At 36.5% G+C, this 26575-nt stretch overlaps 1 protein-coding gene and 1 pseudogene across 1 annotated transcript; one reads left to right on the top strand and one right to left on the bottom strand.

Moving 5' to 3' along the window:
* Window positions 1–8687: 8687 nt before the first annotated feature.
* Window positions 8688–10492, top strand: LOC110884633 (annotated as a pseudogene).
* Window positions 10493–11029: 537 nt separating this feature from the next.
* On the bottom strand, window positions 11030–22309 carry LOC110884632 (insulin-degrading enzyme-like 1, peroxisomal). Its single transcript, XM_022132358.2, has 26 exons — window positions 21994–22309; window positions 21759–21834; window positions 21414–21481; window positions 21208–21299; window positions 21042–21115; window positions 20907–20950; window positions 20756–20807; window positions 18086–18208; window positions 17887–17996; window positions 17622–17784; window positions 16663–16755; window positions 16375–16460; window positions 15962–16048; window positions 15747–15850; window positions 15472–15574; window positions 14832–14927; window positions 14565–14754; window positions 14387–14448; window positions 13871–13975; window positions 13584–13785; window positions 13297–13505; window positions 12321–12445; window positions 12184–12235; window positions 12015–12101; window positions 11584–11706; window positions 11030–11438 (listed from the first exon to the last, which is right to left on the bottom strand). The coding sequence occupies exons 1-26, from the start codon at window positions 22129–22131 to the stop codon at window positions 11196–11198; spliced, it is 2907 nt and encodes a 968-aa protein (XP_021988050.1). The 5' UTR covers window positions 22132–22309; the 3' UTR covers window positions 11030–11195.
* Between the last annotated feature and the right edge of the window lie 4266 nt (window positions 22310–26575).

Below are 26575 nucleotides of genomic sequence, written 5' to 3'. Positions count from 1 at the left end.
CATATAACTTGATGGTTGGCACGTGGAACCTCTTGGGTATCTCAGCATCACAGATGGGTGGTGTAAAACGAGATATCTTATGGCTCCCATCTGCAATCTCCGGTATAGGCTTGACCACTCCTGAAACACTTGATATCATATCCTTTAACTTTTGCAATTCTCTAGCCATGGCATGATTGATACCTGTATCCTGCATAAGGCCATGGTTAGTGGTATAAGAATTATTGAAAGTGTTACCTCCCGTTGGGTTCAAATTAGGAACACCGGGTGTGAATCCATATTGTTGAGATTCTGGAATGACTGAAGGACCAGTAGAAGCAATGGTCTGCATTGGAATGAAATCTCCCTGATGGATATCTGAATTCCCTGGTTGCAAACTGCTTAAGGATCCAGGAAACTGGAAGGATCCATGAAACTGAGAGGATCCTTGAACATGAGAGGATCCTTGGACCTGAGAGGATCCTTGAACCTGAGAGGATCCTTGAACCTGAGAGGATCCCTGAACCTGAGAGGATCCTTAAACCTGAGAGGATCCTTGAACCTGTGAGGATCCTTGAATCTGAGAGGATCCTTGAAACGGCCAGAACCCTTGTATTTGCTGCGCTCCCAAGTATCCTCCTGAGCTAGCGAAGGATCCTATATGCTGAGGGAGGGATCCTGCTGGTTGGAACTATGATCCCGATGCCTGAGTCATTGCTGATGATCCATAGTGCACTCCTTTTGGTCCTCCCACATATTGAACGTCTGGAACCACTGAAGGCTGAGAAGCCATGACCGGAGTATCGAAATTCAAAGATCTGGGCATCAATGGGGAATGATCCTCTGCCGATCTCTTCTGTTTCTTGATATCTCCAATTTCTCTGAGAATCCTCTCATTGGTCTTATCCTGCTGCTGTATATGCTCCTTCATCTGCAAAATTAAAGTAAACAAGTCACTAGTAGTAGGAGTATAAGAAGCAGAAGAAGTTGGAGGTTTTGAGAAAATGAGAGTTGGTTTCTTCTCGGCATTTTTTTGAGATCCAGAAGGTGGTGGAGGCAAAGGTGGAATGCCCTGGGATGACTTGGCTGCAGACATCGCACTGGAAGTGTTCTTTGATGATGAAGCCATCTGCTTGGATGCAATGAACCAAAATGATCACAAAGAGAAGAATTTCTTAGGGATGAAGCACCAATTGCCCCACAGTGGGCGCCAAACTGTTTTGGTCAAAAATCAAGCTAAGACAATGTAACCGAACTTTCTGTAGTGAGGTATGATGCTTGAATTGAAGAATAACAATAAGGATCACTCAGAAATGAAATGCACAAGTGACACAAAGATTTATACGAGGAAAAAGCCCTTGATCAATGAATGATCTCCGGCATAAAAAAACCTCGGGTGATGGAAACTACTGATCACCAACTCAAATTAAACAATAAATGTGTTACAACTTTGGATGATAGCGAGCTAAGTACAAGGATCACTATAGTGTACCGTTTAAAAATGTGTGAAATTGCTAAGTGTTTTGCCGAGAGCTGGTGAGAGCAGTTGTACGAGTGTGTGTGTAGCCAAAAATAGCCAAGTGTTTTCTAATTAGCTCGCTACCCCTTTTGTAAATAGAAGATATCTACACTAACTAACATTCCGCAAATCATGCAAGTCTTCCACGACTCCATAACGTCCACTTCCAGCCAAGCACGTGCGGAATAAACATGGAATATTCTCCAGGAACGTCGCCAAGACCAAGTCCAAGCTGGTACTCCTGCAAAATAATACCATATTCGAAGTAGACAATCATTAGTATAAGGATCCTTAGAATGATCCATGATCCTGATCCTGAATCACTTCTGAGGATTACTAGTTGACACAGAAGTAAGGATCACCAAACCCAACAATAATTAAGGATCACAGGTCATTTAGGAATCCTCCCCTAACAATAGTTAAAATAATATATTTTAACTTGACACTTTTATGTATTTGTACATATATAACTTCCCTATTATGGGTGTATATATATGTATTCTCAACCTTGTGTATTTTTGCCAAGTATCGGTGACGTATTCCGGTGTGCACTTATACGTATGAGAATATGTATTTTTATTGTGTTTATTAAGTATCTTATACTTAATTTTTGTATTAACTTTTCCGGAATAATATTTCTAATAAAAATACATCAATATATATTCCCAAAATATATATATTTTAAGAAATATTACATAGAAAAATTACTTATAATTTTTCCCTTGGCAAAAATATTTATAAATTTCGTACAAGTCTCAAAAATAATATATTTTCAAGTTTAACTTGGAAAATATATATAAACTTATTTTTCACCCAAAAATAATGTATTTCATGTTTATTCAAGAAAATATATATTTTCTCCCAAAAATAATATATCTTCTAATAATTTCAAGAAAATATATATTTTTATTTACCCAAAAACAATATATTTTCTCCTTGTCAAAAAAATGGTACATTTTTGTAATAATTGTAAAAATCATATTTTTTTATTCTCTTGGTGTCCAAAATACCATTTACCAAAATACACTTATGTATTTAATTCCGGAATATTTATATGAGTTATATTCCTTGTTCGGTTTCTCCAATGTCTTGGGTATAAATTGTATATTCATTTCTTGAAATTTTGGTAATATTTTGGATTGTAATTTTGGTATTTTGGTGAGTTATATTATTTCAAGTCCTAAAATAATATAACTAATACACATAATATACAAATAATATCACACACATGGTGACTTCTAAATATATATTTCCTAAATACATATTTAGTCACTTTTATTTACAAAAACCAACCTCCAATATTTATAATTTTTGTAACAAAAATTATGGCAAATTTTATATGAAAATCCATAGTTTAAAATATACTTGTAAATATTTGTTTAAAAATATTTTTCTAAGTGTTAAATTTCTAGAAAAATTTTGCCATAGTGTTAAATTTCTAGAAAAATTTTGCCATAGTGTTAAATTTCTAGAAAAAATTTTCGAAGTGTTAAATTTCTAGAAAAATTTCAAAGCATATCATTTTCTTTTATAAATCACCACAATCAACAATAAACAAATCAACACTTACCGATTTGCCAAAATCAAGCATAAATTACCACTTCATGAACTTGAAAGTTTACAAAAATTTGTAGTAACTTACTAGTGTGTTTAGTAAGCTTAGTTACCCTTTAAAGTGTGCTTGTTTATTTAAAAACATCATTTTTTAAGATGTTAGATGTTTACAACTTGCAAATCATTTTTCTAAAAATATTTCTTCTTGAGTTTTTCTTGTTACATATATATTTCTACACTTGTTTAACCACTAAAAATGTGGTTAATTCCTTTAAGAACCAAGCTTAAGTAAACTTTGTATTTTTAACGTGGTTTCTTGAAAAATCATTCTTGAAATCATAGATTTACAAGACTTTATATCCACTTTGATCATCATTTTACAAGAAAAACAATTTACACTTCAAGTTCATGATTTACATATGGATGATTACTTTGATCTTAACATAATCATCCTCTCATCTTGCTAGATCATGTATTTAATCACTATCTAGCAAGATCACATGATGATCTACATCAATAACATGAGCAATCAACAATCAACAAGCATCACAACACTTAAACAACTTGATTTCTTATGATTTTAGTCTTATGTTAAAGTTTTATGTTCAAGATTCATAGTGTTCTTCAAGATTAACAACTTGTATCATTCTTTAACCACCAAAATAAGATGTTAAATAGAGTGTAGAATGATCTTACTACTAGCTCAAGGCTAGGGATGATCTGTAGGATCTTGTAGGATCGTTTTCAGACCCAAACGAGTCGGTCAGAAGAGTTTTTCTCCAAAACAAGAGGCGGAAACAAATGTTTCGGTACTATCTCAGCCGTATTCACTTTAATCTGTTGTTTTATTGATCAACAATCCGTTTACAAGCTTGACAACACTTCGGCAGCACTTCGTGGCTCACCGGAAGACAATGACACAACTGTTTTCTGATTTTGCTCCAAGGACCTATTTATAGGCCTAGCTATTCCGCTTGAACATGTCATGTTCGGTTCAAGCAGAATCCCACATTCAACTCAAGCGAAATCATGTTCTAAGCACATTCGAGCGGAATCGGGAATCTATGGTATTTCGCTTGAAATGACATCTTGTCATTTCAAGCGGAATCACTTACAAGACTATTTCCTCGATTCCCAAGCCCTAAGCTATCTAACTCTAAACAAGACTCGATACAAGTCGTAGGCGACAGAAGGATGCACCCACATGATCACTAGATGAAAAAGAGTTGGATAAAAGCTTGTGTGAGTGGTCCTTCAACCTCTAAAAGCTCCAAGCTTCCTTATACACCTTCTTACACCTTTGTATATGTGTGGATTGGATGAGAAGTGAAAGATGATGATGGATGTGTGTGGGGGTGTCTTCGGCCGAGAATGAGGGAGGAGGAGAGGAGAGTGTTCAAGTGTTTGTGTGTGTTGAGAATAAATGGTTAAGGTCTTGAAGTTAAGTTTATAACACACCATCACATGAAGATCTAATGGTCCATATGTTTAGTAAAGTTAGGGACATGATCCTATAAAATAACAAAACAAAATCACTAGTGGGCCATGTATGTTGGCCGATTATAGGTGGGGGGTCTAGGCTAGGGTGTAACTATTAGTTGGTTTATATGGTTGAAAATCAAGTGTTTAGTTAGGTTAATTAGTTACTAGATGTTATATAGTGTGTTATGATGTTCAGGGATCATAACTAACTTGGTAGTGTTAAAACAGTGCTTCTAGTGAAAATTTGGTGTTTCGGGTAGTGTCCGGTTGTTCGGTTGGTTATTGGTTCGTTAAGGTGCTAAACTATGCAGTTTAGTGTGCTTTATGTTACCTTTTGTGACAGTTTTGATTCCCGACACTTAGGAAAGTGTTCTGGACCATTTAACCATGTTTCTGCATGATATTAAAGTGTTCTAGTGCTGATTTTTGCTGATTTCAGCAATTTAAGTGAGTTTCAGGCACTTTCCGGCACTTAAACTATCACTAGGAAGGCAGTTTTGTGATCCTTACTTCCCTACACATTATACTAGTGTAACTCTTGGTTTCTGGCACATTCTGTGTCTCAATACCATGTCTGTCTATGTACTGAACTCCGTCAGCATTTTTCTGATTTTTCTGATAACTGTGCTAACTTTGTTTCGTGCATCATTTGAGTCTATAAAGTTTTCATGCAATAATGATATGACATTAAGCAATATGTGATGCACATGTATGTATGATAGCAATAATCAGAAAGCAGTTCAAGTTATTAATTGTAATTCAGCACAGTCATTAAACACTAATAATTGTACGGATACCTGGAATTTTGACAGGTGTCACAGTATGGAATCTCCAAGGATTCTTGACCAAATTTACTCATGTAGTCTCTTAAGGACTCGTCTTGACCCTGTGTAACCCTGTAAAGATCATTGGTTAATCTTTCAAAATTACAAGAAAATTGGTTATTAAAAAGATTAACTAAATGAGGAAAAGAAGTTATATAGTGTGGAGGAATGTTGAGTAGCCATTTTAAGGCTGGTCCTGTCAGATCTGATGGAATAGGATTGATTTACATTAGTTCCCTGTATTGAGCCACATGTTCCTGAGGATCGGTGGTTCCATCATACAGCTTCATATTGGGAGTTTGGAATCTTTTTGGGATCTTCGTACTGCAGATTGGGGGAGCGAACCTGGAGACCCTATGACTCTCAAGAGATACATCTGGTATTGGTTGCACCACTCCTAGTACACCAGAAATCATGTCTCTTTACTTCTTCAGTTCTCTTGTCATCTCTAGAATAAAACCTGCAATCTGCATGAAATCGTTAGTATTAAATGATTATTGTTAGTTACCAGTGTTAAGATCCTGGGAGGAGTATCCTGGAGTAGCTTTTGAATCTTTGCTCCATGTGATCCTAACAGAATGAGTAAGGCCAATGGGCAATGGGTGCTGATCCTGACTAGATAGGCATAAAGTCTCCTTGGTGAACTCCTGAGGATCCTGGTGTGCAGAAATTCAGAGTTCTGGCTTGTAGAGGTGTTGTCACCTCCATTGGGTCCCTGGAGCTCTTCAATTCCCTCAACTCCTTGAACAATAGTTGGTTAGTCTCATGTTGTTGTTTCATCTAGTTTTGCACCGAGGAAAACATCGATCAGGATCTCATTTCCTACAGCAATAGTAGTTTTCCTCTGGTGTCCCCGATCCTGAGTATGCATTTCCTGCATCAATAGTAGTTTTCCTCTGGTTTCCGGGAGCAGGTGGAGGAAGAGGGTTACTGGTTCAGGTAGTTGCAGCAGTCACAGAGGATGTGGTTAATGAGGATTTTGGCTAGTTTTGCAAGAAATTGGTTTAGAAGATATTTTAATAGAAATTTTAGGATGAAAAGCACCACTGGCCCCACATGGGCATCAAATTGTTTTGGTTAAAATTGACAAGATGAACTTTACAACCAAATTTAGACACTGAGGTGAGGTGCTAGCGAAATTACCAATACGATGCTCAAGATCCTGAAATTACATTCAAGATCCTGGTTTAAGAAAGCAGTTTGTAAACTAAAGTGTTATGAATATGAAATGAATGCAATGAACATAAGGATTTATCATGGGGGAAAAAGCCTTTGATCTTCTTCATGAAGTTGATCACCCGGCACAAAACAACCTCAGGAGCTGGAAACTACACAGCTTTACTAATATTAATACCAAAAATGATTACCATTGCGAGGCTTGGTCGATCAAACTAAGTGTTACAGCTGATAATGCTGTTTATGAACGAGTGTAGTGTGTTTGTAGTAAGTGTTTCGTGTCCCTAAAATGATCCAATCAAGCCATTTTCTAATACAAGTCAAAAATGAATCCTAACTAAAGCTCCGAGAAATCCGGGATCCTGAAGAGAATTGGTCAATGACCGTTGGCAGCTTCCAACTCCATTTCCACACGTTTTATTGAGCTACCTTTGCGACAATTTAGGCACAAGTTATCTTCTAGCCGTTTATGTTTAGAATATTCTCACAAAATATTCTCTAAAGAGACAAGCAAACGATTAGTAACAATGACGCTCATGATCCTCAGTTCCGTCAGCATCCTATTTCATGTCCCACATGTTAGGATCATGCCTTGAATCTACAAATTTGGTCATAAAATTTCTACCCCAAACAATTAGATATATATAAATATATTTAATGTAACATTTTAATTATGTAAATCGAGTTAAAATGATGTAACAATTAGATTAGGGTATGGCTAAATGCACCTCCATTTTTAGTGTTTATACCTCTCTTTCCAAAAATATCATTTTTATATATTTTTTAAATTCCACCATTTACCTTTTATATATTACATGTTGTTGTATATTGATTATAACATAATATATAACATATTAACATCTGTATAATTGCCGTTGATTAAAAAATATTGATACTTGCCGTTGATTCTTCTCAAAATTGATCACAACAGAGAAAGAAATGGCTCAACCCATTAGTGGTACTGCAATTCGAAGGAATTTTGAAGAAAGAGACCCCACAATTCTGTTGTCTAATCGGCCGATGATGTCTCTCATTTGACTAGTGTTTTGCTATATTTTTTAAATTTTGTAACAGGATCTCTTATCAAGTTGGTTTATTTTTAAAGACATAAGGATCGATTAGTCAAAGAGTAAAATGTCAACAAAGGAGATATTTGGTATTACAAATGGCAACAAAAGTAGTTTTCTAATTCTTGGAGGAAGGCTGCATATGGTGAAATTTGAAAAAACTAAGATTAATGAATGTTTAGAATTCATTCACTTGAAGCACCTTCAAAAACGAGGATTTTATACGAAAACTTCAATTGTTTAAATATTTAAAATGGATGCAATTTTAAAGAACTTACAAAATAAAAGGTTTATTTGTATTTATTTAAAAATTTCAAGAAAGAGTACACTCAATAAAAATAAGAAAATTAGGGGTGCATTTAGCAACACTCATACCGTAGATTAAACATATTGTAAATGAGTTGAGAGATCAGTCTAATTAAATAAATCTATCATACATGCTAGTCAAATATAATTAAATATATCAACTCAAACATAAATCTTTTATATCCACTCAAATAAAAAAGACATTTTGAGGTTAATGATTGAATGAATTATTAAACTAAGGCCTAGCTTAGCTTTTTAAAACAATTTATAACTTTTTAAAAAAGTTAATAAGTCATAATGGAGTGATTTATTGATTTTTTTCCTCACAAAATAGTTTCATCCAAACACTTTTTTTTACTTTTTAAAAAGTCAAAAAGTTAATAAGTCACTAAAATAAACACTCTCAAACACCCTCCTAAGACCATGGGGTGTGGTTTGGATAGTCCCTTTGAGGACTATCCATCACGTCAACATGGATGTAGGACCATCCCCTTAGGACTACCCCAAGATTGTGGAGGATAGTCCTCCCTCCCTTTTTTTATTATTATTTTTTTGATTTAGTTAAATAATTAAAACAAAAACAATTTCATCTCTCTCTATATGGGTGGCTCACATTCAAGCTCGTCCCAAACGTCCAAAATTTGCCGGTTGCGCCATGACCCAAAGCTTGGGGGGGGGGGGGGGGGTTGTGGAGCCCCACACCCCTTGTCTAAAACTAAAAAAAAAAAAAAACTCACAATTACCTCAATGATTCACACTTTTCAAATCAAGACATTTCTTTCACACTTCCGTGGGAGACCGGTATTCTCATGCAAACTACTTTTCAAACACCATGAAGTTTCTTTCAACACTCATGTATCAAACAAAAACCCAAATCTAGAACAATGATTTTCATCTACAAATATGAAGAATTCATCAACCCACCTTCCTAACAATTCCCCAATGGCTTCAGAATCAATCAACCAGAACCACCTTCACATCCTCATGATCCCCTTACTAGCTCCAGGCCACACCATCCCCATGATCGACATGGCCAAAATGCTCGCACAGCGACCCAATGTGACCGTCACCATCGTCACCACACCCGTAAACGCCATTTGATACGCTCCTAAACTCCAAATTCACATCAATGCTGGACTCCCAGTGCGTTTTCTTCAACTCCCATTTCCGGCAATTGAAAATGGATTACCGGAGGGATGTGAAAGTGCGGATGCTGTGCCCGGTTTACATTTACTTCCCAACTTTTCGGCTGCGGTTGATATGTTGCAACAAAGACTTGAACAACGGTTTGATTCGATAAACCCTCGACCAAATTGTATTATATCGGATAAGTTTATGCTCTGGACAGATGATAGGGCGTCGAAGTTTAAGATTCCCAGGATTGTATTTGATGGAATGAGTTGTTTTAAACAGGTGGTTACTCATTACTTGTATGCACACAAGGTGTTCGAAGAATTGCCTGAGTCGGAGTCTTTTGTTCTCCCGGGGTTGCCTGACCGGATTGAGATAACCCGAGCACAGCTGCCACCTGAGTTTAATTATACTCGTATGGCAACGAGTGAGCAGCTTGAACGAGTGAGAGAAACCGAGTCTAGAGCTTATGGAATGGTGATTAATAGTTTTGAGGAGCTGGAGAAAGAATATGTTAAGGAGTTTAAGAAGTTAAAAGGGGGTAAGGTTTGGTGTTTAGGGCCATTATCACTGTCTAACGATAATGATATAGGTGAATCGCTAAGAGGAGACGGTGTTGATGATCAACCTTACGTGAAATGGCTCGATTCCAAAGAACATGGATCGGTTGTTTACGCCTGCTTTGGTAGTAGCAGTCGAGTCACCCCTCCACAGCTCATTGAGCTTGGGTTTAGCCTTAGAAGCATCCAAATCACCGTTCATATGGGTGATCAGAGCTGGTGACAAAGCTAACGAGATCGAGAGTTGGTTATCAGAAAGCGGGTTTGAAAACAGAATAAAAGATAAGAGGGCTGGTAATCCGAGACTGGGCGCCACAACTCCTGATCTTATCACACCCTTCGGTTGGAGGGTTCTTGACACACTGCGGTTGGAACTCAATCTTGGAAGGGGTATCTGTTGGTGTCCCTATGATCACATACATGGCCTCAGTTTGCTGAACAGTTTTTAAATGAGAAGTTGATAGTTCAAGTGGTGGGGATTGGTGTGAGTGTTGGTGCTCCGTTTGTGGTGCACTGGGGCGAGGAAGACAATTTTGGGGTTACTGTGAAGAGCGAGCAGGTGAAAACGGCTATAGAAAGAGTAATGGATGTGGGGTCCGAAGGAAACGAGATAAGAAAGAAAGCAAAAGCACTCGGGATGGTAGCCAAGAAAGCAATAGAAGGAGGTTCGTCTCACAATAACATGACATTATTAATACAAGATTTGTTGGAACTTGCAAATGCTGGAAGCCAAAGGTTATCGACTTGATGCCAATATTTTGTAATTTTGATGAAAAATATGTAGCGGCTATCAACCATTTTCGAGTAGCAGTTGTTAAGTATATGGGTCGCGTTTATATCATATTTGTATGTGTTTAGTTATAGCCCAACTAAATAAACATTAGTCTTGTGAAATTTGTAGGTTGTATAGTTTGTAACATTCTAAATGATTTATTTGAATCATGTTAATCACTCTCATATTGAAGTATTTAGATGAGTTTCTAGAAATCCAGAGACAACAATTAGTATGTACATTTTTGTATGGGAAACAGCACCAAAAAATATGCCAAAGTTTTGCTTTATATGTTGTGAACCATCGCAACGTTTCGATGAAAGACACAATAATGTGTCGCTTTGGCCGTCAATTCTAGTAATTGGTTACTGTCACCATATTAACTTTGTTACTTTTGATGGCTCATTTGCAGATGATCATGTAGTTGTTAAAGGGTTGGTTCAAATGGATCAATCTCTACCGATGAATCGCAACCTGACAGATCCGAATAAACGCCATGGACTCACCTGGGAGGTCGTCCGTTGAGCATGTTAGGGTTGCTACCCCCCTCAACCCCTGAGGTTCATTGGCGCCCGAAATCATACAAGTATCGAACAGGCTGCAGAAATCCATGTCTGCACCCACACCGATTCTTCTAGAGAATTTCCCCCCGACAATAATTTCTTCCATGTTAAATACAAATTTACATAAATAAATCTCTCGTTAAAGTTAACAAGAATACAAAGATGACGCAAATAAAATATAAATATTAATCCTCAAAAGTTAAAAGACGGTTTCAAACAGCAAGTTCTCTTGTAAACACAAGATCTTCTGCGAACAAAAATCTCACAGCTTCACATGACCAATTCCTCCTTTAAATGACCCATAGAGAGGTCTTGATCTCCTGAAACCGAAAACATCGTCAATATTAACCATGTTGCTGTCACCTTCGTCCGATGTGTTCTCTGTTGAATGTGTAGTTGCATATACTTGCACACTCAGTGCCTTCTTTTGTGGGGCGCCCGCTTTTATATGTTGGTCAAAAAATTCGATCAGTTCTGCCTTTGTCAGCTGCTTTAGTGCAGCAACCTGTTTCAACAGAACAACTAATGGTTTAAATAACAGGGGTAACAATTTCTGACACGACATGAAAATAATCAGGTTGAATTTTCATTGCAATCCTTTAATAACTTGTAGATAAAGGAATGTTCTAAACATGCAAAAAGTTTCATACCTCGTATTCTTTCCTATCAAATTTAAGGGTGCCATCCTGGATTTCCCGCCAAAAGTAGCTAGATTCTTCTCTCAAGTTCTTGTGTTTCTCAAGCTTCATCTCGATCAATGCATTAACATTACTCTGCGTCATCAGATTATAAATATATAGATCAGTATAACCATTTATCTTTTCATATCTAGGGGTGTTCATAAACTGTTGAAACCAGCCAAACCGAAGTAAGTCGACCGGCTTAAGATTTATATGGTTTGGTTCCTAGTTTGGTTTTGGAAGGTTGGCACTTATGTATATTTTAACTTGGAACATATATTTTAACTATTTTTTTGAAAAATGCACTTATGTATGTGTATTATATTCATGGACTATCTTTTATTATTCTAACACTTTGAAACAAACTAACGATTTTGAAAAAAAAAAAAGAAAAATCAAACCTTGAATTCATTGTCAGGCATCTCGTACAGTTTACTCTCAAACATCTTAAGAAATGCTTGAACCCTTGAGTCGATATGTTTAGGGCCCTGTAAATCCAAAAACGGGATTGATCAAGTCATACACTCACACATCGTACTCGTACAAACAAAAAAAGATAAAAGTGTCTACCTTTACTGTAGATTGTATGATGAACTGCACGCCACGGATGCCAGAGTCATTCCTACATATTATTCAATTTATTATATAAAAATATATTTGTTGAATACAAAATAAATATAGGTTCATATATATAAATATTTATATACCTCTGCATAAGCACGGTGATGTAACCAAGTTGCTCAACTGATCTAAGTTGGTGGAAAGCTGGTTGTTTAGCAATGAGAGCAACAAGCTGAAGTTTGATATTCAACTTAAAATCATCTTGATGTACCTGTGCATGTATGCATACACCCTGTTAATACTTGCCTATACATAAAAGCCTATCACTATGTTTCCGAGTCATTTAACAGGGGGAGGTGAGGAGAGGGGAGGGGAAGGAAAATTTTCTCTCCTAATCTCTCCAATTTAGGAGGATGAATATATGGTCATATTTGGTTATATTTTCTTTCCTTTTCCCTCGCCTCCCCCTGTTAAATGAAACTCGGGAACATGGTTTTTCATATTTTCATCTTTTTTCCCTCCTCTCCCCCTGTTAAATGAGACTCGGGAACAAAGTGTATATGTGAAAATATTAATGGTCGTTCAAATTATCAAAATAAATAATAGAGTTAAGGGACTAAAATGGCATTTAACTCTAAATAATATTAAACAGTTAAAGAGTAAAGACATTTTCATCCCTGAGGTTTGGCCAGTTTTGCGACTTTCGTCCGAAGGTTTGTTTTTCCGCATCTGGACCCCAAAGGTTAAAATCTTGCCATTTTCATCCAGCTTGTTAACTCCATCCATTTTTTCCCGTTAAGTCAAGGGTATTTCCATCTTTTTGTTAACTTAAAAGGTAATTCGGTCTTTTTCACTTTATGTAAAAAGACCGAATACCCCTGAAAAAGACTGAATTGCCCTTCAAGTTAACAAAAAAGACAGAAATACCCGACTTAACGGAGAAAAATGGATGGAGTTAACGAGCCGAATGATAATGGCAAGATTTCAAACCTTTTGGATCCAGATGCGGAAAAACAAACCTTTGGACGAAAGTCGCAAAACTGGCCAAACCTCAAGGACAAAAATGGCATTTTACTCGAACAGTTAATTAGATCCCATATTTTATAATTTTGAAACCCGTACCTGAATGTAGTGAAGAAGAGCTGAATTATCATCGCTTGGATTCAGACCTTCTTTGGTATAGCAATACTTAACGCCCTTTTCAAGATTAACAATTCTATTTGCCAGTTGTTGAGATGGGAATAGAGGTTGAGATAAAGGTTTGGGACCCTTAAAAAGCACATTTTCAACATGTTGAATCATAGACTCGGCCTCAGTTGGTTCAATATTCCCTATTATCAAAATAAAGCAAAATGAGCAAAGTTATAAAATGAATGGGAAAAAACAAATCATAAATGCAGAAAAAAAACCTGCTGCATAGCACTCTATGAATGTCCTTGACATAATTTGAGGATAATATCTTGATAAATCTTCAGGTTTAAGAACAGAAAGAACTTCCAGCTCATCATTCCATGGCCATGACAGATCTTTTAGAAGTAACGAACAGTAATACATAGCCTGCTGATATGGTTGTTGAAACTTGAAATTTTCATATTGTTTTGCGACCAATTCCTGCAAAGAAGAGAAAAATCACAAATTACAAACGGGATATGAAAAGGGGGATGGTAAACAACATAAGCATTCAAGTCAAATATACCTTGATCACATAGAACCTGTCAGGTTTAACTTCAAAAGTTGTAATTTTCTCAATTACTGTCTCAAGTAAGATCTTCAACTTGTGACTATATCCCGTCACAGTCACCTGCAGTGTTATAAAAAAATCAACAATAAGTTTACAAGTACAGAGTAAGTGTCAAGAGATAAGATATATTAATATATATATATGAAAATTAAAAAAATAACCATCATTTTTTAAACAGGTAGCAAGAAATTTACTAACGTATATGTTAAACACCCAAGATCTTTTAGGTTTTCTAAATAAGCAAGAAACTTACTAAATACTAATGTATATGTTAAACGCAATATATCTTTTTAAGTTTCCACAATGTTTTATAGATTCCCAAATCAACTCACTTTGTAGTTTTGAGATCAAGGATTCTTATATCAAAACAAATAAATTTACAATATGTTTTTTACTGATAAAAAAATACATGCATGACGTGTTATGTCCCCATCGAGCAATCATACTAATACAAAATGAGACATTATTTACCTGAAAACCACTATCTGTGTGAGAAATGGCATAATAAAGACCGGCAACCTGAGCGTCGTAAGCTGAAATGTACAAATAAGATAAACAAAGAATATAGCACGCAGTATCAGAACTGTATACATATACATGTGAGTTACACATGAAATCAAAAACAAACAAAGAAAGCTTTGTGACGAACCATATTCATTTAAGTAATCCATTAATAACCGTGTTGAAATGTCAGTAAGAACATTTGCTTCAGGCGAGTTGCCACCAAATGGACAGTAGAAATCTAGCTTAACATAAGCTTTAGGTGTGGAAAATGTTGTATCAGGCTTGTACCATAGCCTTGAATATGATGATTTCCTTAGCATAACCGGGACATCCACCTGTTTAAAAATTTAAAGACCATGAGAGTCAAAACTCGAATTTAAGATTTGACTTAAAAGTATAACACCAATCACACCTTCTCTTGGACATTCTTTATTGACAAATCAGTAGGTATAAACACATTAGGGCTAGGCAAATGTAGCTTTTCATTGGGAGCTTTATCCATCCATTCCTGTAATTTACCCATATTATATTATAATCAATAGGTTATGTAAAAAGAGTAAAATGCCATTTTTGTCCCTGAGCTTTGGCCAGTTTTGCGACTTTTGTCCAAAGGTTTGTTTTTTAACATCTGGATCCAAAAGGTTTGAAATCTTGCCATTTCCATCCGGCTCGTTAACTCCATCCATTTTTCTCCGTTAAGCCAGGGGTATTTCCGTCTTTTTTGTTAACTTAACGGACAATTCGGTCTTTTTGTTAACTTAAAGGGCAGTTCGGTCTTTCTCGGTTTATGTAAAAAGACCAAATACCCCTGAAAGGACCAAATTGCCTGACAAAAAAGATGGAAATACCCCTAACTTAACAAAGAAAAATGGATGGAGTTAACAGCCGGATGAAAATGGCAAGATTTCAAACCTTTTGGATCCAGATGCGGAAAAACAAACCTTTGGATGAAAGTCACAAATTTGACCAAACCTCAGGGACGAAAATCACATTTTACTCATGTAAAAAATGTCAATTGTTTTCATAAACATGATACATGTGTAGGTTCAAACCTGAATGATGGAACCCGTGATTTTTTCAACAGAATATGCAGTTCCATACCACGGCTCAGTCTGGTCAGTGTGTCCTTCAAAGTTTGTTGACTCCCAAAAAATTCTAGGGAAGAAAGAAATGACTGAGAAAGCATATACTAAATTTATTGGCGATTTTGAATTTGGCAGTGATATTTTAGGTGGAGCTTGATGATATTTTTTATTATAATAATTTGATACCGAATTACATGAGAAAACTGGGAAAAAATCGTGCATAAAAATTGATTGCAAACTACCTGACATTGTTTGGTGTGAGCTCATTTAGCATAGACTGAATAACAGTTGGAGTGAAGTTTGAAGGTAAAGATGACCCAACTAGCCAGTCTCTCGCGGGATATAACTATCACGTTCAAAATGATTATTAGTATCGATAAACAACACAATTATTTCTTATAATTTTAAAAAAATTGACCAACATAAAGAAAAACAAAATATAAAGGCGAATAAATACCTGCATGTTTGATGAACATTTAACCACATAATCAATTGGAGGAGTTTTATCCTGATAATGAAAAGTTGTCTCGCAGATTGCTGAAAGCTTTACAAAACGTATTAAACAGCATCGTTAGGACTTTATAGAGGCATGCCACATAATATTGCAACACAAATAGGGACCAATACAACATGAAAGTTTAAACACCTAAAAACTGAAAATTCATGCCTAATATGACAGCCCAAAATGTATTTAACATAAAAACCAACATAGGAACAATAAGGCTGCGGTTTACATGAATATAATACCACAAGTTCAAAGTTCAAACTTCATCAAATACAAAATATAAAATGGATACATTAGACCTTAAAGCTTAAACAGATCATAAAGTACTAAAAAGCAAAAAACACACAAAAAATTAGCATGTGTACCTCATCAAAGATCCACTTGCTAACACCGGACTGCTGCAAGAGCAAAATGTATTTGAATAGAAGTCCAACGATATGCTCAACATTTTCTGGTGTTTTCAGGTGAAAAAACAGATGGTCCCACCATGTGTTTCAAGAAACACAATGCAATTGATGTTAGGTTCCAATAAACATGCAATAAACTATTAAACCATAACCAATGTCTCAAAAGATAACGTATATATAAGTAGAACAAATGAAAGAATGAACATCCACACGCACACACACAGGGGACTAGAAACAAACACTGACCATGACCAGCATCAGTTAAATCAATAACCACTTTAAAGAACGAGAAATCCAGAGTCCAGTCAGATTCACCAGCTGATAAACTACTTGCCCAACCTGCAACCAATTTCATGTCATTACTCACCCAGTAACTAAATGATGACAGTAATAATATTAATAATAATACTTGAGCAAAGTACACGAACGGTCCCTGTGGTTAACTAAAATTTTGGATTTAGTCCCTAGTTTTTCAAAAGCTTACGAATGGCCCCATTGGTTTGCACTCTGTAACGTATTTAGTCCCTAGCATTTAGTGCCTAAATGTGTTACAAAGTGCAAACCACAGTTTTTCAAAAGCACATGGATGGTCCCTGTGGTTTGCACTTTGTAACGTATTTAGTCCCCAACTTTTGCCAAAAGTACACGGATGATCCCTGTGGGTTTGCACTTATTAACGTGTTTAGTCCCCAACTTTTGCCAAAAGTACATGGATGGTCCATGTGGTTTGCACTTTGTAACATATTTAGTCCCCAATTTTTGCCAAAAGTACACAGATGGTCCCTGTGATTTGCACTTTGTAACGCATTTAGTCCCCAACGGTTAGTGAGTAAATGCGTTACAAAGTGCATACCACAGGACCATCCGTGCACTTTTGGCAAAAGTTGGGGACTAAATGTGTTACAAAGTGCAAACCACAGGGGCCATCCGTGTACTTTTAAAAAGCTAGGGATTAAATCCAAAATCTTGGTTAACCACAGGGACCATCCATGTACTTTACTCTAGAACTTATGTAGATACCACTCCAATTATAATTGGATTGACAGATTACCAACGAAAACTTCATGAAGTTCCAATTAAGCATAGAAGACTCATTTAAACTAAAACTTGTTGAAAACTGTATTGCACAGACATGCTACGAAAATGAATAAGCACACACAAGATTCAGTAAGATGTTAGATACGTGTAAAACAATGACAACTCACCCAACTTTTTCAAGATATAGAAGAGGGATCCTTCTCCTTCGTGACCAATTAAGTGACCAAGATACCTGCTTGGTCCTTCCATGTAATGATGAATGCCAGGTGTGATTGGCCATGTAACTCTCAGCTTGTGACTCCGTTTAATAGGAACGGTTTTAACAATAACCTAAGAAACAAATGCACAAAACAAGAACGATAGATTAAAAAGAAGATTGGCATACAAGTAGATTAAAATTTTTTAAAAAACAAACATCGATTCTGTAAATACCTGAAGATGGTCAGAGCATGGTTGACCAGGGAAACTAAGTTTACTGCGGTCAATATTTCTTATTTCTTGGAACTTGCTAAGTACACTGCTTTCAATTTTATCGAGGCTCTCTGAAGATACAAATATTAAAAACAATAGGTTAATGATACGAGTTCATGAATTACTTCAATAAGACTATTAAAATTTGACACATGCATACCTTTTGCATACACAACTAAATTCATGATGTTAGCTGAGTAATTTTCTTTGTAGAATTTGAGGAGCTCATCCCTTGTATGTATCCCTCTTGCCTTTGGCCTTACCTCAAGTGTATCCCAGCTCCCTATTCATGATAGTAGATGCAAAATAACTGTTATCTACGGGTTGTTTAGTTATGGTAAAGCTTAGGTGTTCTATGAAAAAGTTTTCTAAGAAAACATGAGGATTACAAAACATGTTCAAATCAGATGAATCATGAAAACTTTTCATTGAGTGCAGCCTGGGCTTCTAACAACGTAGGTTTCACCAATGTTTGACTTTTCTTTTTATTATTTCAGGATCTCAGATTTTTTGGTTTGATTTGTTGCTGCTTTGGTTTGTTTCACCAATGTTTTGCTTTTCTTTCAATTTATTTGCTTTCATGCTTTGTTCGACTTTCTTGTTCGATTGTTGCACCGTTGTTCCCCTTTTCCTTCTACTGTTTATTTCTTTTATTTTTTTTGCTCTTTTAGGTTTTATGTTTCAATAGTAAGAATTACTATTTTAATTTAATTGTTTGACCTCATTACCTATGATCTCCTTCACAGAGGTTTGAGGCTTCTGTCACAGAGCTTGAAAGGGGACAATTGAAATAAGGCGTGCGCCGTGCAAGAAGACTTCCAGCACTTAAATGAAGTCAAAGTAAAGAACTAGATCTAAGCTAATTAGACTTCAGTGTGTTCTCTGATTAGCTCATCAGCAGACAGTGCAATCACCAAACTATAATTGTTGAAATTATTGTGTGATCACAAAACCCCCCTTATTTCAGACCTATAATATGTGTGTGTGTGTGTGAGAGAGAGTATAATTGTATACACACACACATATGAATGAACCTTAAAAAAAAGATTACCGAGAGTTCGTGACGTAAATGAACAAATAAGATGTATGTTAGTGTCCGTTCATTTAGGTAAACCAACATAAAATCTTGTTCATGTTCGTTTGCTTAATAAATAAACAAACATAAATGAACCTCCCACCAAACAGTTCACAAACTGTTCAATAAATATTCACGAATATGTTCATTTGTTTAGACTATCTCCGGTGGGCCCCCATGGGGCGGCCCTTGGAGGATGTGGCACCGCCCCCTTTACAAGGGCTACATTGCCCATGTGACTTTTTATTTTCGTTTTTTGGTTTCAATTTGATTTGAGGTGCATCACTTACTTGTACACCATGTGCTTTAATGACTTGTACTGTACACCACATTTATTTTATATTTAAATCATTCTAAATGTAGTACATGGATAAAATAACAGTAATATGTAATGTTTTTATTTTAAAAACATTAATTTAACTAAACTTTATTTCTTTTATACAATACTGTAACTTATATAAATTATTTATACTAACAAAGTATTTGTTAGTTATTAGTATAATAAGTCATATATATTTTTATAAGTAATTTGAATTCGTAGAAAACAATCTAATTATGTAAAATACATGTAAAAAGTAGTGAAGATGTGGAAATTGTACGGATTTGTAAAGATGCTTGTAGGGTTAAAGAGAAGATGGGTGTTTTTTAAAAATGAATAGAAATCTGATGTGGCAACTGACTAAGCACGTTTGTTGGTTTTTTCGAGGGTTCGCATTGGAGATAGTCTTGATAAGTAAGCCAGCATAAATGAACTTCCTGACAAACGGTTCACAAGCTTTTCAATAATCATTCAATTCGTTAACAGCCCAATTTATGGATCCCTTGTTGAGATACAGTTTCTTGATCCTAGTCCAGGCTTTGAATGCAGTGGACTGGAGTTCGAGAACCCGAGTGAGAAGGTCATCTGAAAGAGTCTGGTAAATCCACTGGAGAACAATAGCATCTATCTTTTCCACTGATCATATTTGGGATCAGTTTCTGCAGGAGGATCAGAACCATCTATGTGGTTGACAACGTCATAACCACGAGCATGAAGGATGAAGAGTTTCACCCATGACGAGTACGTGACTTCGATGCCATCAAGAATGCGAACTTTCTTTTGGATGTCAGTCATTGTGTAAACTGGATGAAGAGTTGGGAGGGGTTTGGGTTCAATAGTTTCAGTTGATTTGTCTCCCATTGATGAGGGCTAGGGTAAACAAGAAAAAAATAGAAATAAGAGGAAGGCCGGCTGGCTGATTTGGATCGAAACCAAAAAGGTGCTCGAGAGCTTAGAGACGGCGGGATGAGTATACAGAGCGAGGCTCTGATACCATGTGATTTTCTGAATAATTGCTTCCTTCTCATTCACAAACGTGCTGATACATATACAAGTACAGAAGGATTTTCTGAATAATTGCTTTCTTCTGAATATGTACGCTAATAGTTTCAACTTATGTCAATTGGTTTCTTGTATTAGTGTTAGTTTCAATGGAGTTGTAATGTCAACCAATTGTAATTATAATGGCCTGCCTATACTACTTGTAAATTCAACAACTCCTGTGAGCATTAAGATGTACTAGGGTTTGTATTAAGTGTTTTAGTAGATGTTTTAATATAAGCATGTCTCATGTTGGTTGTACTTGTATATTCGATAATAATAAGTGTGTTAAACATATATAGTGCATATATTTTTCTGGATAAGCAGCTGGCATATATATGTAGCTTACGGCGACATATGATATATAGTGATAATAATGAACTTGAAATGCCAACCTGTACTGAACTTGTGGTATGGGTGACCTTCTGCACTAAGATGTTTTTGCAGCTGCAAAATTACGGTTAAGCCAAAAAACATTAGAGCTTCAGATCTCTCTTCTACACATAGAACTTATAATATAGCACTGATATGTGAAAACAACATTACCTGATTTATTCTCCATGCATCAGAGAGTAAATTCTTCTGATGCTCTGTATAAAACGAGCGGAAGGAGGGTGTGAATAAGACCATCAATGAAAATATACAATAACTATACACCAAACCCATTAAATTGATGCTAACCAGAGTCAACAGCTTTTATTTCCCTTGTAGTTGCATCAGATGACATCAGTGGTTTGATAAAGAACTGTGCAAATCTATACAAGAAATTAAGAAAATACATGCTAAATTAACACAGGCCAACAGATTACTAAAATTCGACCAAACCAAAAAAAAGAATAATATGTACCTATCCAAAGCCTCATCAAAACCGTCAGCATTAACATCAAAGAAATAGTTGGTGTGCTCAGAGGATGTATACGCGTTGGTACGACCTCCATTCTAACAAAATATCCAAAGATTTAAAAGAACAACAAATATGAGATCGTATACACAGCATGTAGTAGTAAAACATCAAACAACACGTGTCGTCCAATCATGAAAGGTACAAAGTACCTCTGATATGTATGTAGAATAACTATCCTCCAAAGGATACTTCTCACTTGCATAGAACAACATATGCTCTGCAATTAAACATCAGCCAAATTAATAACTACCTTCAAAAATACCTTCAAATTTCCATAGTTTGTTAATGATTTCCGGATTTTCAATTTTAACCTAAACCTATAATGTGCAAAATAATCATCACGAAACCAAATTATGTCATCATCAAATAACAAAATCCTATAACTAATTCCGATTTTAATGGCATAACAGACATTATCTTCATCAAACACAAAAAATCAACAGAATTAACAGTTTATATGACTTAAATCAAACGAGAAAAACGACAACTCGCACCTAGAAAATGAGCAATGCCTTCGAGACCATCCGGATCGCTAAACGAACCGACGCCAACGTTCATCGATGCAGCACACTAACAATCACACAAATGAATAAACATAATATGAATATGAAAAAATGAATTCACGATCTAATTAACACAATGAGTTAACGGAAACAAGTGGAGTGATAATCAACGCAATAATATAAAACCCTAGGGCGGCGTAATTGAATATTTGAATCGAAGATATGCCTTATCTGTATCAGGATCACTGATGAGGAGAACTTGGAGAGAGTTAGGGAGGATTATTCGTTTGTAGTTTCTGGTGTCGTTTCGAGGCTTGATCATCTCCACCGCCACCTCCTCCGCCGTGTCCTTTCCGACCGCCATGGTGTTTAGTGGTTGTTCCGTCGTGTGGTTTTGTGGTGGAGATATCAGGGGTGTGAGTAGACTGTTGATTATAAAAAGGGAATGACTTGACTTTCTATGATCTATCTATCTTTCCACACAAGAAAACATGGAGGAGGTTGGTTTTCCAATTCTAACTTTTTTTTTCCACACAAGAAAAAAACATGGAAGAGGTTGTTATCTCCATCATGATATCGAGCGTTGTGGTAGGTCGACTACTCGACCGCCGCCAGCCTCTTGGCTCTCCTCAGATGCGTAGAAACCAGATCTCACTGATCAATTGTCTATTAATATTCATAGTCGGTCAATCAAAGTTTTGTACACTTAAGGTTCTACATGAAGATGAGTTTTCCGATTATCCAAAAAGGAAGTACCTAAATGGTAAGATAATCTACATAGATAATGTTAATACTGAATAATTGCATTTTGATGTCATGGACCAAATCATGAAAGACATTTGATACTCACTTGATAATGTGTTATATTATTTTATCAAGAATCCTCATGTTTGTTTGGATTTTGGACTTACACAATTAAGTGTTGATGTTGATTTAGAACATTTATGTGATCAAGTTAGTAAAGGGTATAAGCTTATTGATCTTTATGTTGAAATTGGACATTCCACTGTAATGATGCATTCATTAGATGATGTTGAACCATCATAGAATCATGTTCCAATTGAAGCAACTCCTTGTAAGACAGATGCTCCATCTAGCATCGTGGTTGTTGAAAATGCTGAATTTACTGAAAGTCAATGTTTTCCTCTTCAAGCAATCCATTTTAAGGCCAATCCAAGCATACTAATGTTGTGGATGAGGCTGAGTCTGATGAAGAGGATGTTGATCAGGATCCTGATAAACATATTGTTAGATTTTGAAGTAGATATGGAACATTTTAGGGCGTGTGTTGACATTGACCCAGATGAAATCAATGACATAGTTGAGGATGCAAGAAATATGAATATTGATCAGGACCTGATGCAAGAAGACGTAACATGTGATCTAGATGATTTTAGGGAAGACCGTGAGAATTCCACAGTTTTGGAAAGGGTTGCAAAGAAAGTAAGAAAGCAGAAAAAGAAAGTTGGAGAATTCATGACTCGTCGCTTCCCTTTTATATTGGTCAGTTGATTCCAGATAAAGAAAAATTAAATCAAACGGTTAAAACATACGGTGTTAAGAACAAGAGCAAATTTACATATTGAAAAATAAGCATTTAAGGTACAAGATGGTGTGTTTGGGTACAAATCCGAGTTTAGTTTCTAGATCAATAGATGAGTGGCAAAATTGGAATTACAAAGGGTCTAGCGTTAAGACATCATTAAAAGCACCAAAAACCCACTTTCCCACTTTGCAGTTCAGATCTTAAGAAAATCTAGGGCAGACTCTTGGTGTGTTAAAACCATTTATGACCAACATCATTGCCTCACAACAAAGGAAGTAGGATTGTACACGATGAGTGTTACGGCCAAGAAGATCCAACCAATGATTGAATCGAACCCAGAGATGCCTTTGCTTGCTATTCAAGAAACAATTGCAAAAAAGCATCATCTTAATGTTTCAATTTAGAAGCTGTTTAGGGCCAAGAGGATTGCTACAACAAGAATAGTAGAAGATTATAGGGAACAATATGGTTTACTTAGGGCTTAGTATGAAGAACTTCACAGAGCAAACCCAGGCAGCACAATCAAGATTGACGTTGAGCCTTGTACTAACCCTAGTAGTCCTACGAGGTTGTTTAGAAGATGTTATATTTGTTTTGCATCAATGATGGCATGTTTCAAGACAATTGGAAGAGAAATTCTAGTTCTAGATGGTTATTTAATGAAAGGTCCATTTCCTGGGCAGATTCTTACAATAGTCTGTGTCGAAGGTAACAATGATACTTACCAGTGGCTTATGCTTTAGTTGAGGCTGAAACTTTTAAATCTTGAGCATTGTTTTTCTGGAGTTGCTAAGGAACGATCTTGACTTACCAATTTACACCAACTTACATTCATTACAGATAGGAAAAGGTAAAACATACAGCTTTTAAATCTAGAATTCAAACCACAAGCAACATGATTCTTGTTTGCGAAGATTTCCATTCACCTCTTTTATGTTAGCAAAAGCTATGATGCAATTATCAGAACACAACTCTTTAAGAGTTTGAGGTGATACCTTAGAGGCAGCCAATTCAATTTGATCCGCACTGATGCTATCAGTGGAACTTTTGAGATATTTCTCATCCATCCTTTCTGCATGCTCGTGGTTACTAACAGAAGTTTGACAAGAGCTTTCAGCAGCTTCACCAGCAATTCCTTTACCAACAGTGGTTTGAACTAGATCTTCTTCACCTGAAACATGCTCAATAGCCATAAAACAAAAGTTTTCATGTTCATCACAGTCCTTTGCTATTAAAGCAAAATTTTCATCTCTTAAATTCTCTTGCAAGCTGCTCCAGTCAACATAGCCTTGTGTAAAGAAGCTTGGTTGACTAGGCTCTGCTGATGCAGGAGCAGGAGCAGCTTATGGTGCTTGAACATGTGCAGTTGGCATTTGGACATACTGAACAAGAGGGACTTGTGATGCATGAACATAGTGCATTGGAACGATATTCAAGTTTTGTGCAAAATGAGCAGTGTTTTGCACATTTGGCCCATGGGTATTGTAACACCCTGTGTTTTCGAATGTCAAAGTCAAAGTCAAAGTCAACTTTGACTTCTTTGATTGTAAATAGTCTATTTTATGTTTTATTTGTATTATGTGGAGTAAGTGTTGTCTATCAAAGGAATTGAGTTAATCGAATGTTTAATCGACGCGAACCGACTTACGACTGTGAATAGTAGGGAGTTACAATGCAATAAAGTTAATCAATCAATAATCAAGCTAATCGAATCATCAATCGAACTCGAGACTCGAACTATGCGAATTTGGTGTTATGTTACTTGTGTGTGTGTGCCTTATGTGTTACCTGTGCATGCTTACTTTATGTCTTGTGTGGTGATCAATCGAATCAATCGAAACTCGAATCTAAAATCGAATGCAATCGAAATCGAATTATGACGAATGGTAACGTAAGGTTAGTGTGAAATATAGATGATTGTATGTTAGATATAGTGGTTGGGATTAAAAGTAATTTGAATAGGAACTCCATTGTATTCGTATCATCTTCAATCGAAATCGAAATATCGAAAATCGTCGCACAGAACACTCGAACCAGGCTGTTGACGATCAGGCTGTCAGCCGATCGAACAGCCCAGCCGATCGGACGGACTGTCCGATCGAGCAGGCTGTCCGATCGGGATGCCTGGCCGATCGGCCAGCCCTGTCCTCTTTTGGAGCCTATAAATAGGGTTGCCATTGTCATTTTTTCCACTTTTGGAAACTCTCTAACCGATCAGCTCGTGCTCCTCTTCTTTTCTCAGATTTCTTCCGATTCCGGTAAGTTTTCATCCTAAATCTTGTACTTTATTGATCAAAACATGCTCCTACACCTTTCTATCTTTCAAATCTTGATTTCTAACCGTGAAATCATCAAGATCTAAGCATTCTAAGATGATGTCATCATGGTGTTCTTCAAGAACATCATGTTTTGGCCTCATTCCACCAAGAATCACTTGGATCTAACCGATTTCCACATAAATAAGCTAAGATCTATCACAGATCTAAACATTTACATGATGTAAAGGACTGAAAGAAGGATTCCAACTTTCTTTCAACTCTTTTACACTCAATGCCTTCAAACTGGTAGGAACGGAGCTTGAGTCAACTCACCAATCATTCTAATGGATGAGTGGTTCAAGATTCGGATCCTATCTATGAGGTTCACCGATTCCGGGTTAAACATTAAACTACCGTTCCGAACCGTTCACCGGCCGAACTTGGGTGATTCCTGTCCGAGCAGGGGAAACAAGTAAGAACGAAAGTGTTATGGTTCAACTCGTTGTCAAACTACCTCGATATAACGTCAAATAATCAGAGCAGCCAAGTGTTAGACGAACAGGCCGACCAGGTCAGGATGCTGGCCGAACGGTTAGGCTGTCCGAACGGACAACCCAACCGATCGAACATGTCAGCCGATCGACCAGGCCAGCCGATCGGCTAGCAAGTGGCTCCACACTTTGACAATTTCATGAAGAATAGTATTGAACGAGGTGATGTTCGATCGAACAAGCTGTTTGGTAAACATTACTCATCGGATCATGAGATACTATGCTTCAACCCTTAATCGATTTACGACTCGTAGTAGTACGGAATGCCACCCGATCGAATATGCTGTTCGATCGATCAGGTGACATCCAGCCGAGGACTCACTAACGAAGTGTCTAACCGATCGGTTAAGCCGGCCGATCGAACAGACCGTTCGATCGATCGACCTGAAAGGTAAGAACACTTCAGTGTTCTCAAATACTACAACGAAAACTGCAAAAGGTCAAACCATCATA

The sequence above is a fragment of the Helianthus annuus genome, chromosome 10 (assembly GCF_002127325.2).
Source record: "Helianthus annuus cultivar XRQ/B chromosome 10, HanXRQr2.0-SUNRISE, whole genome shotgun sequence".
Lineage (NCBI taxonomy): Eukaryota > Viridiplantae > Streptophyta > Magnoliopsida > Asterales > Asteraceae > Helianthus > Helianthus annuus.
The sequence above is the reverse complement of the archived record's forward strand: the minus strand, read 5'-3'. Positions and strand labels throughout refer to the sequence as shown.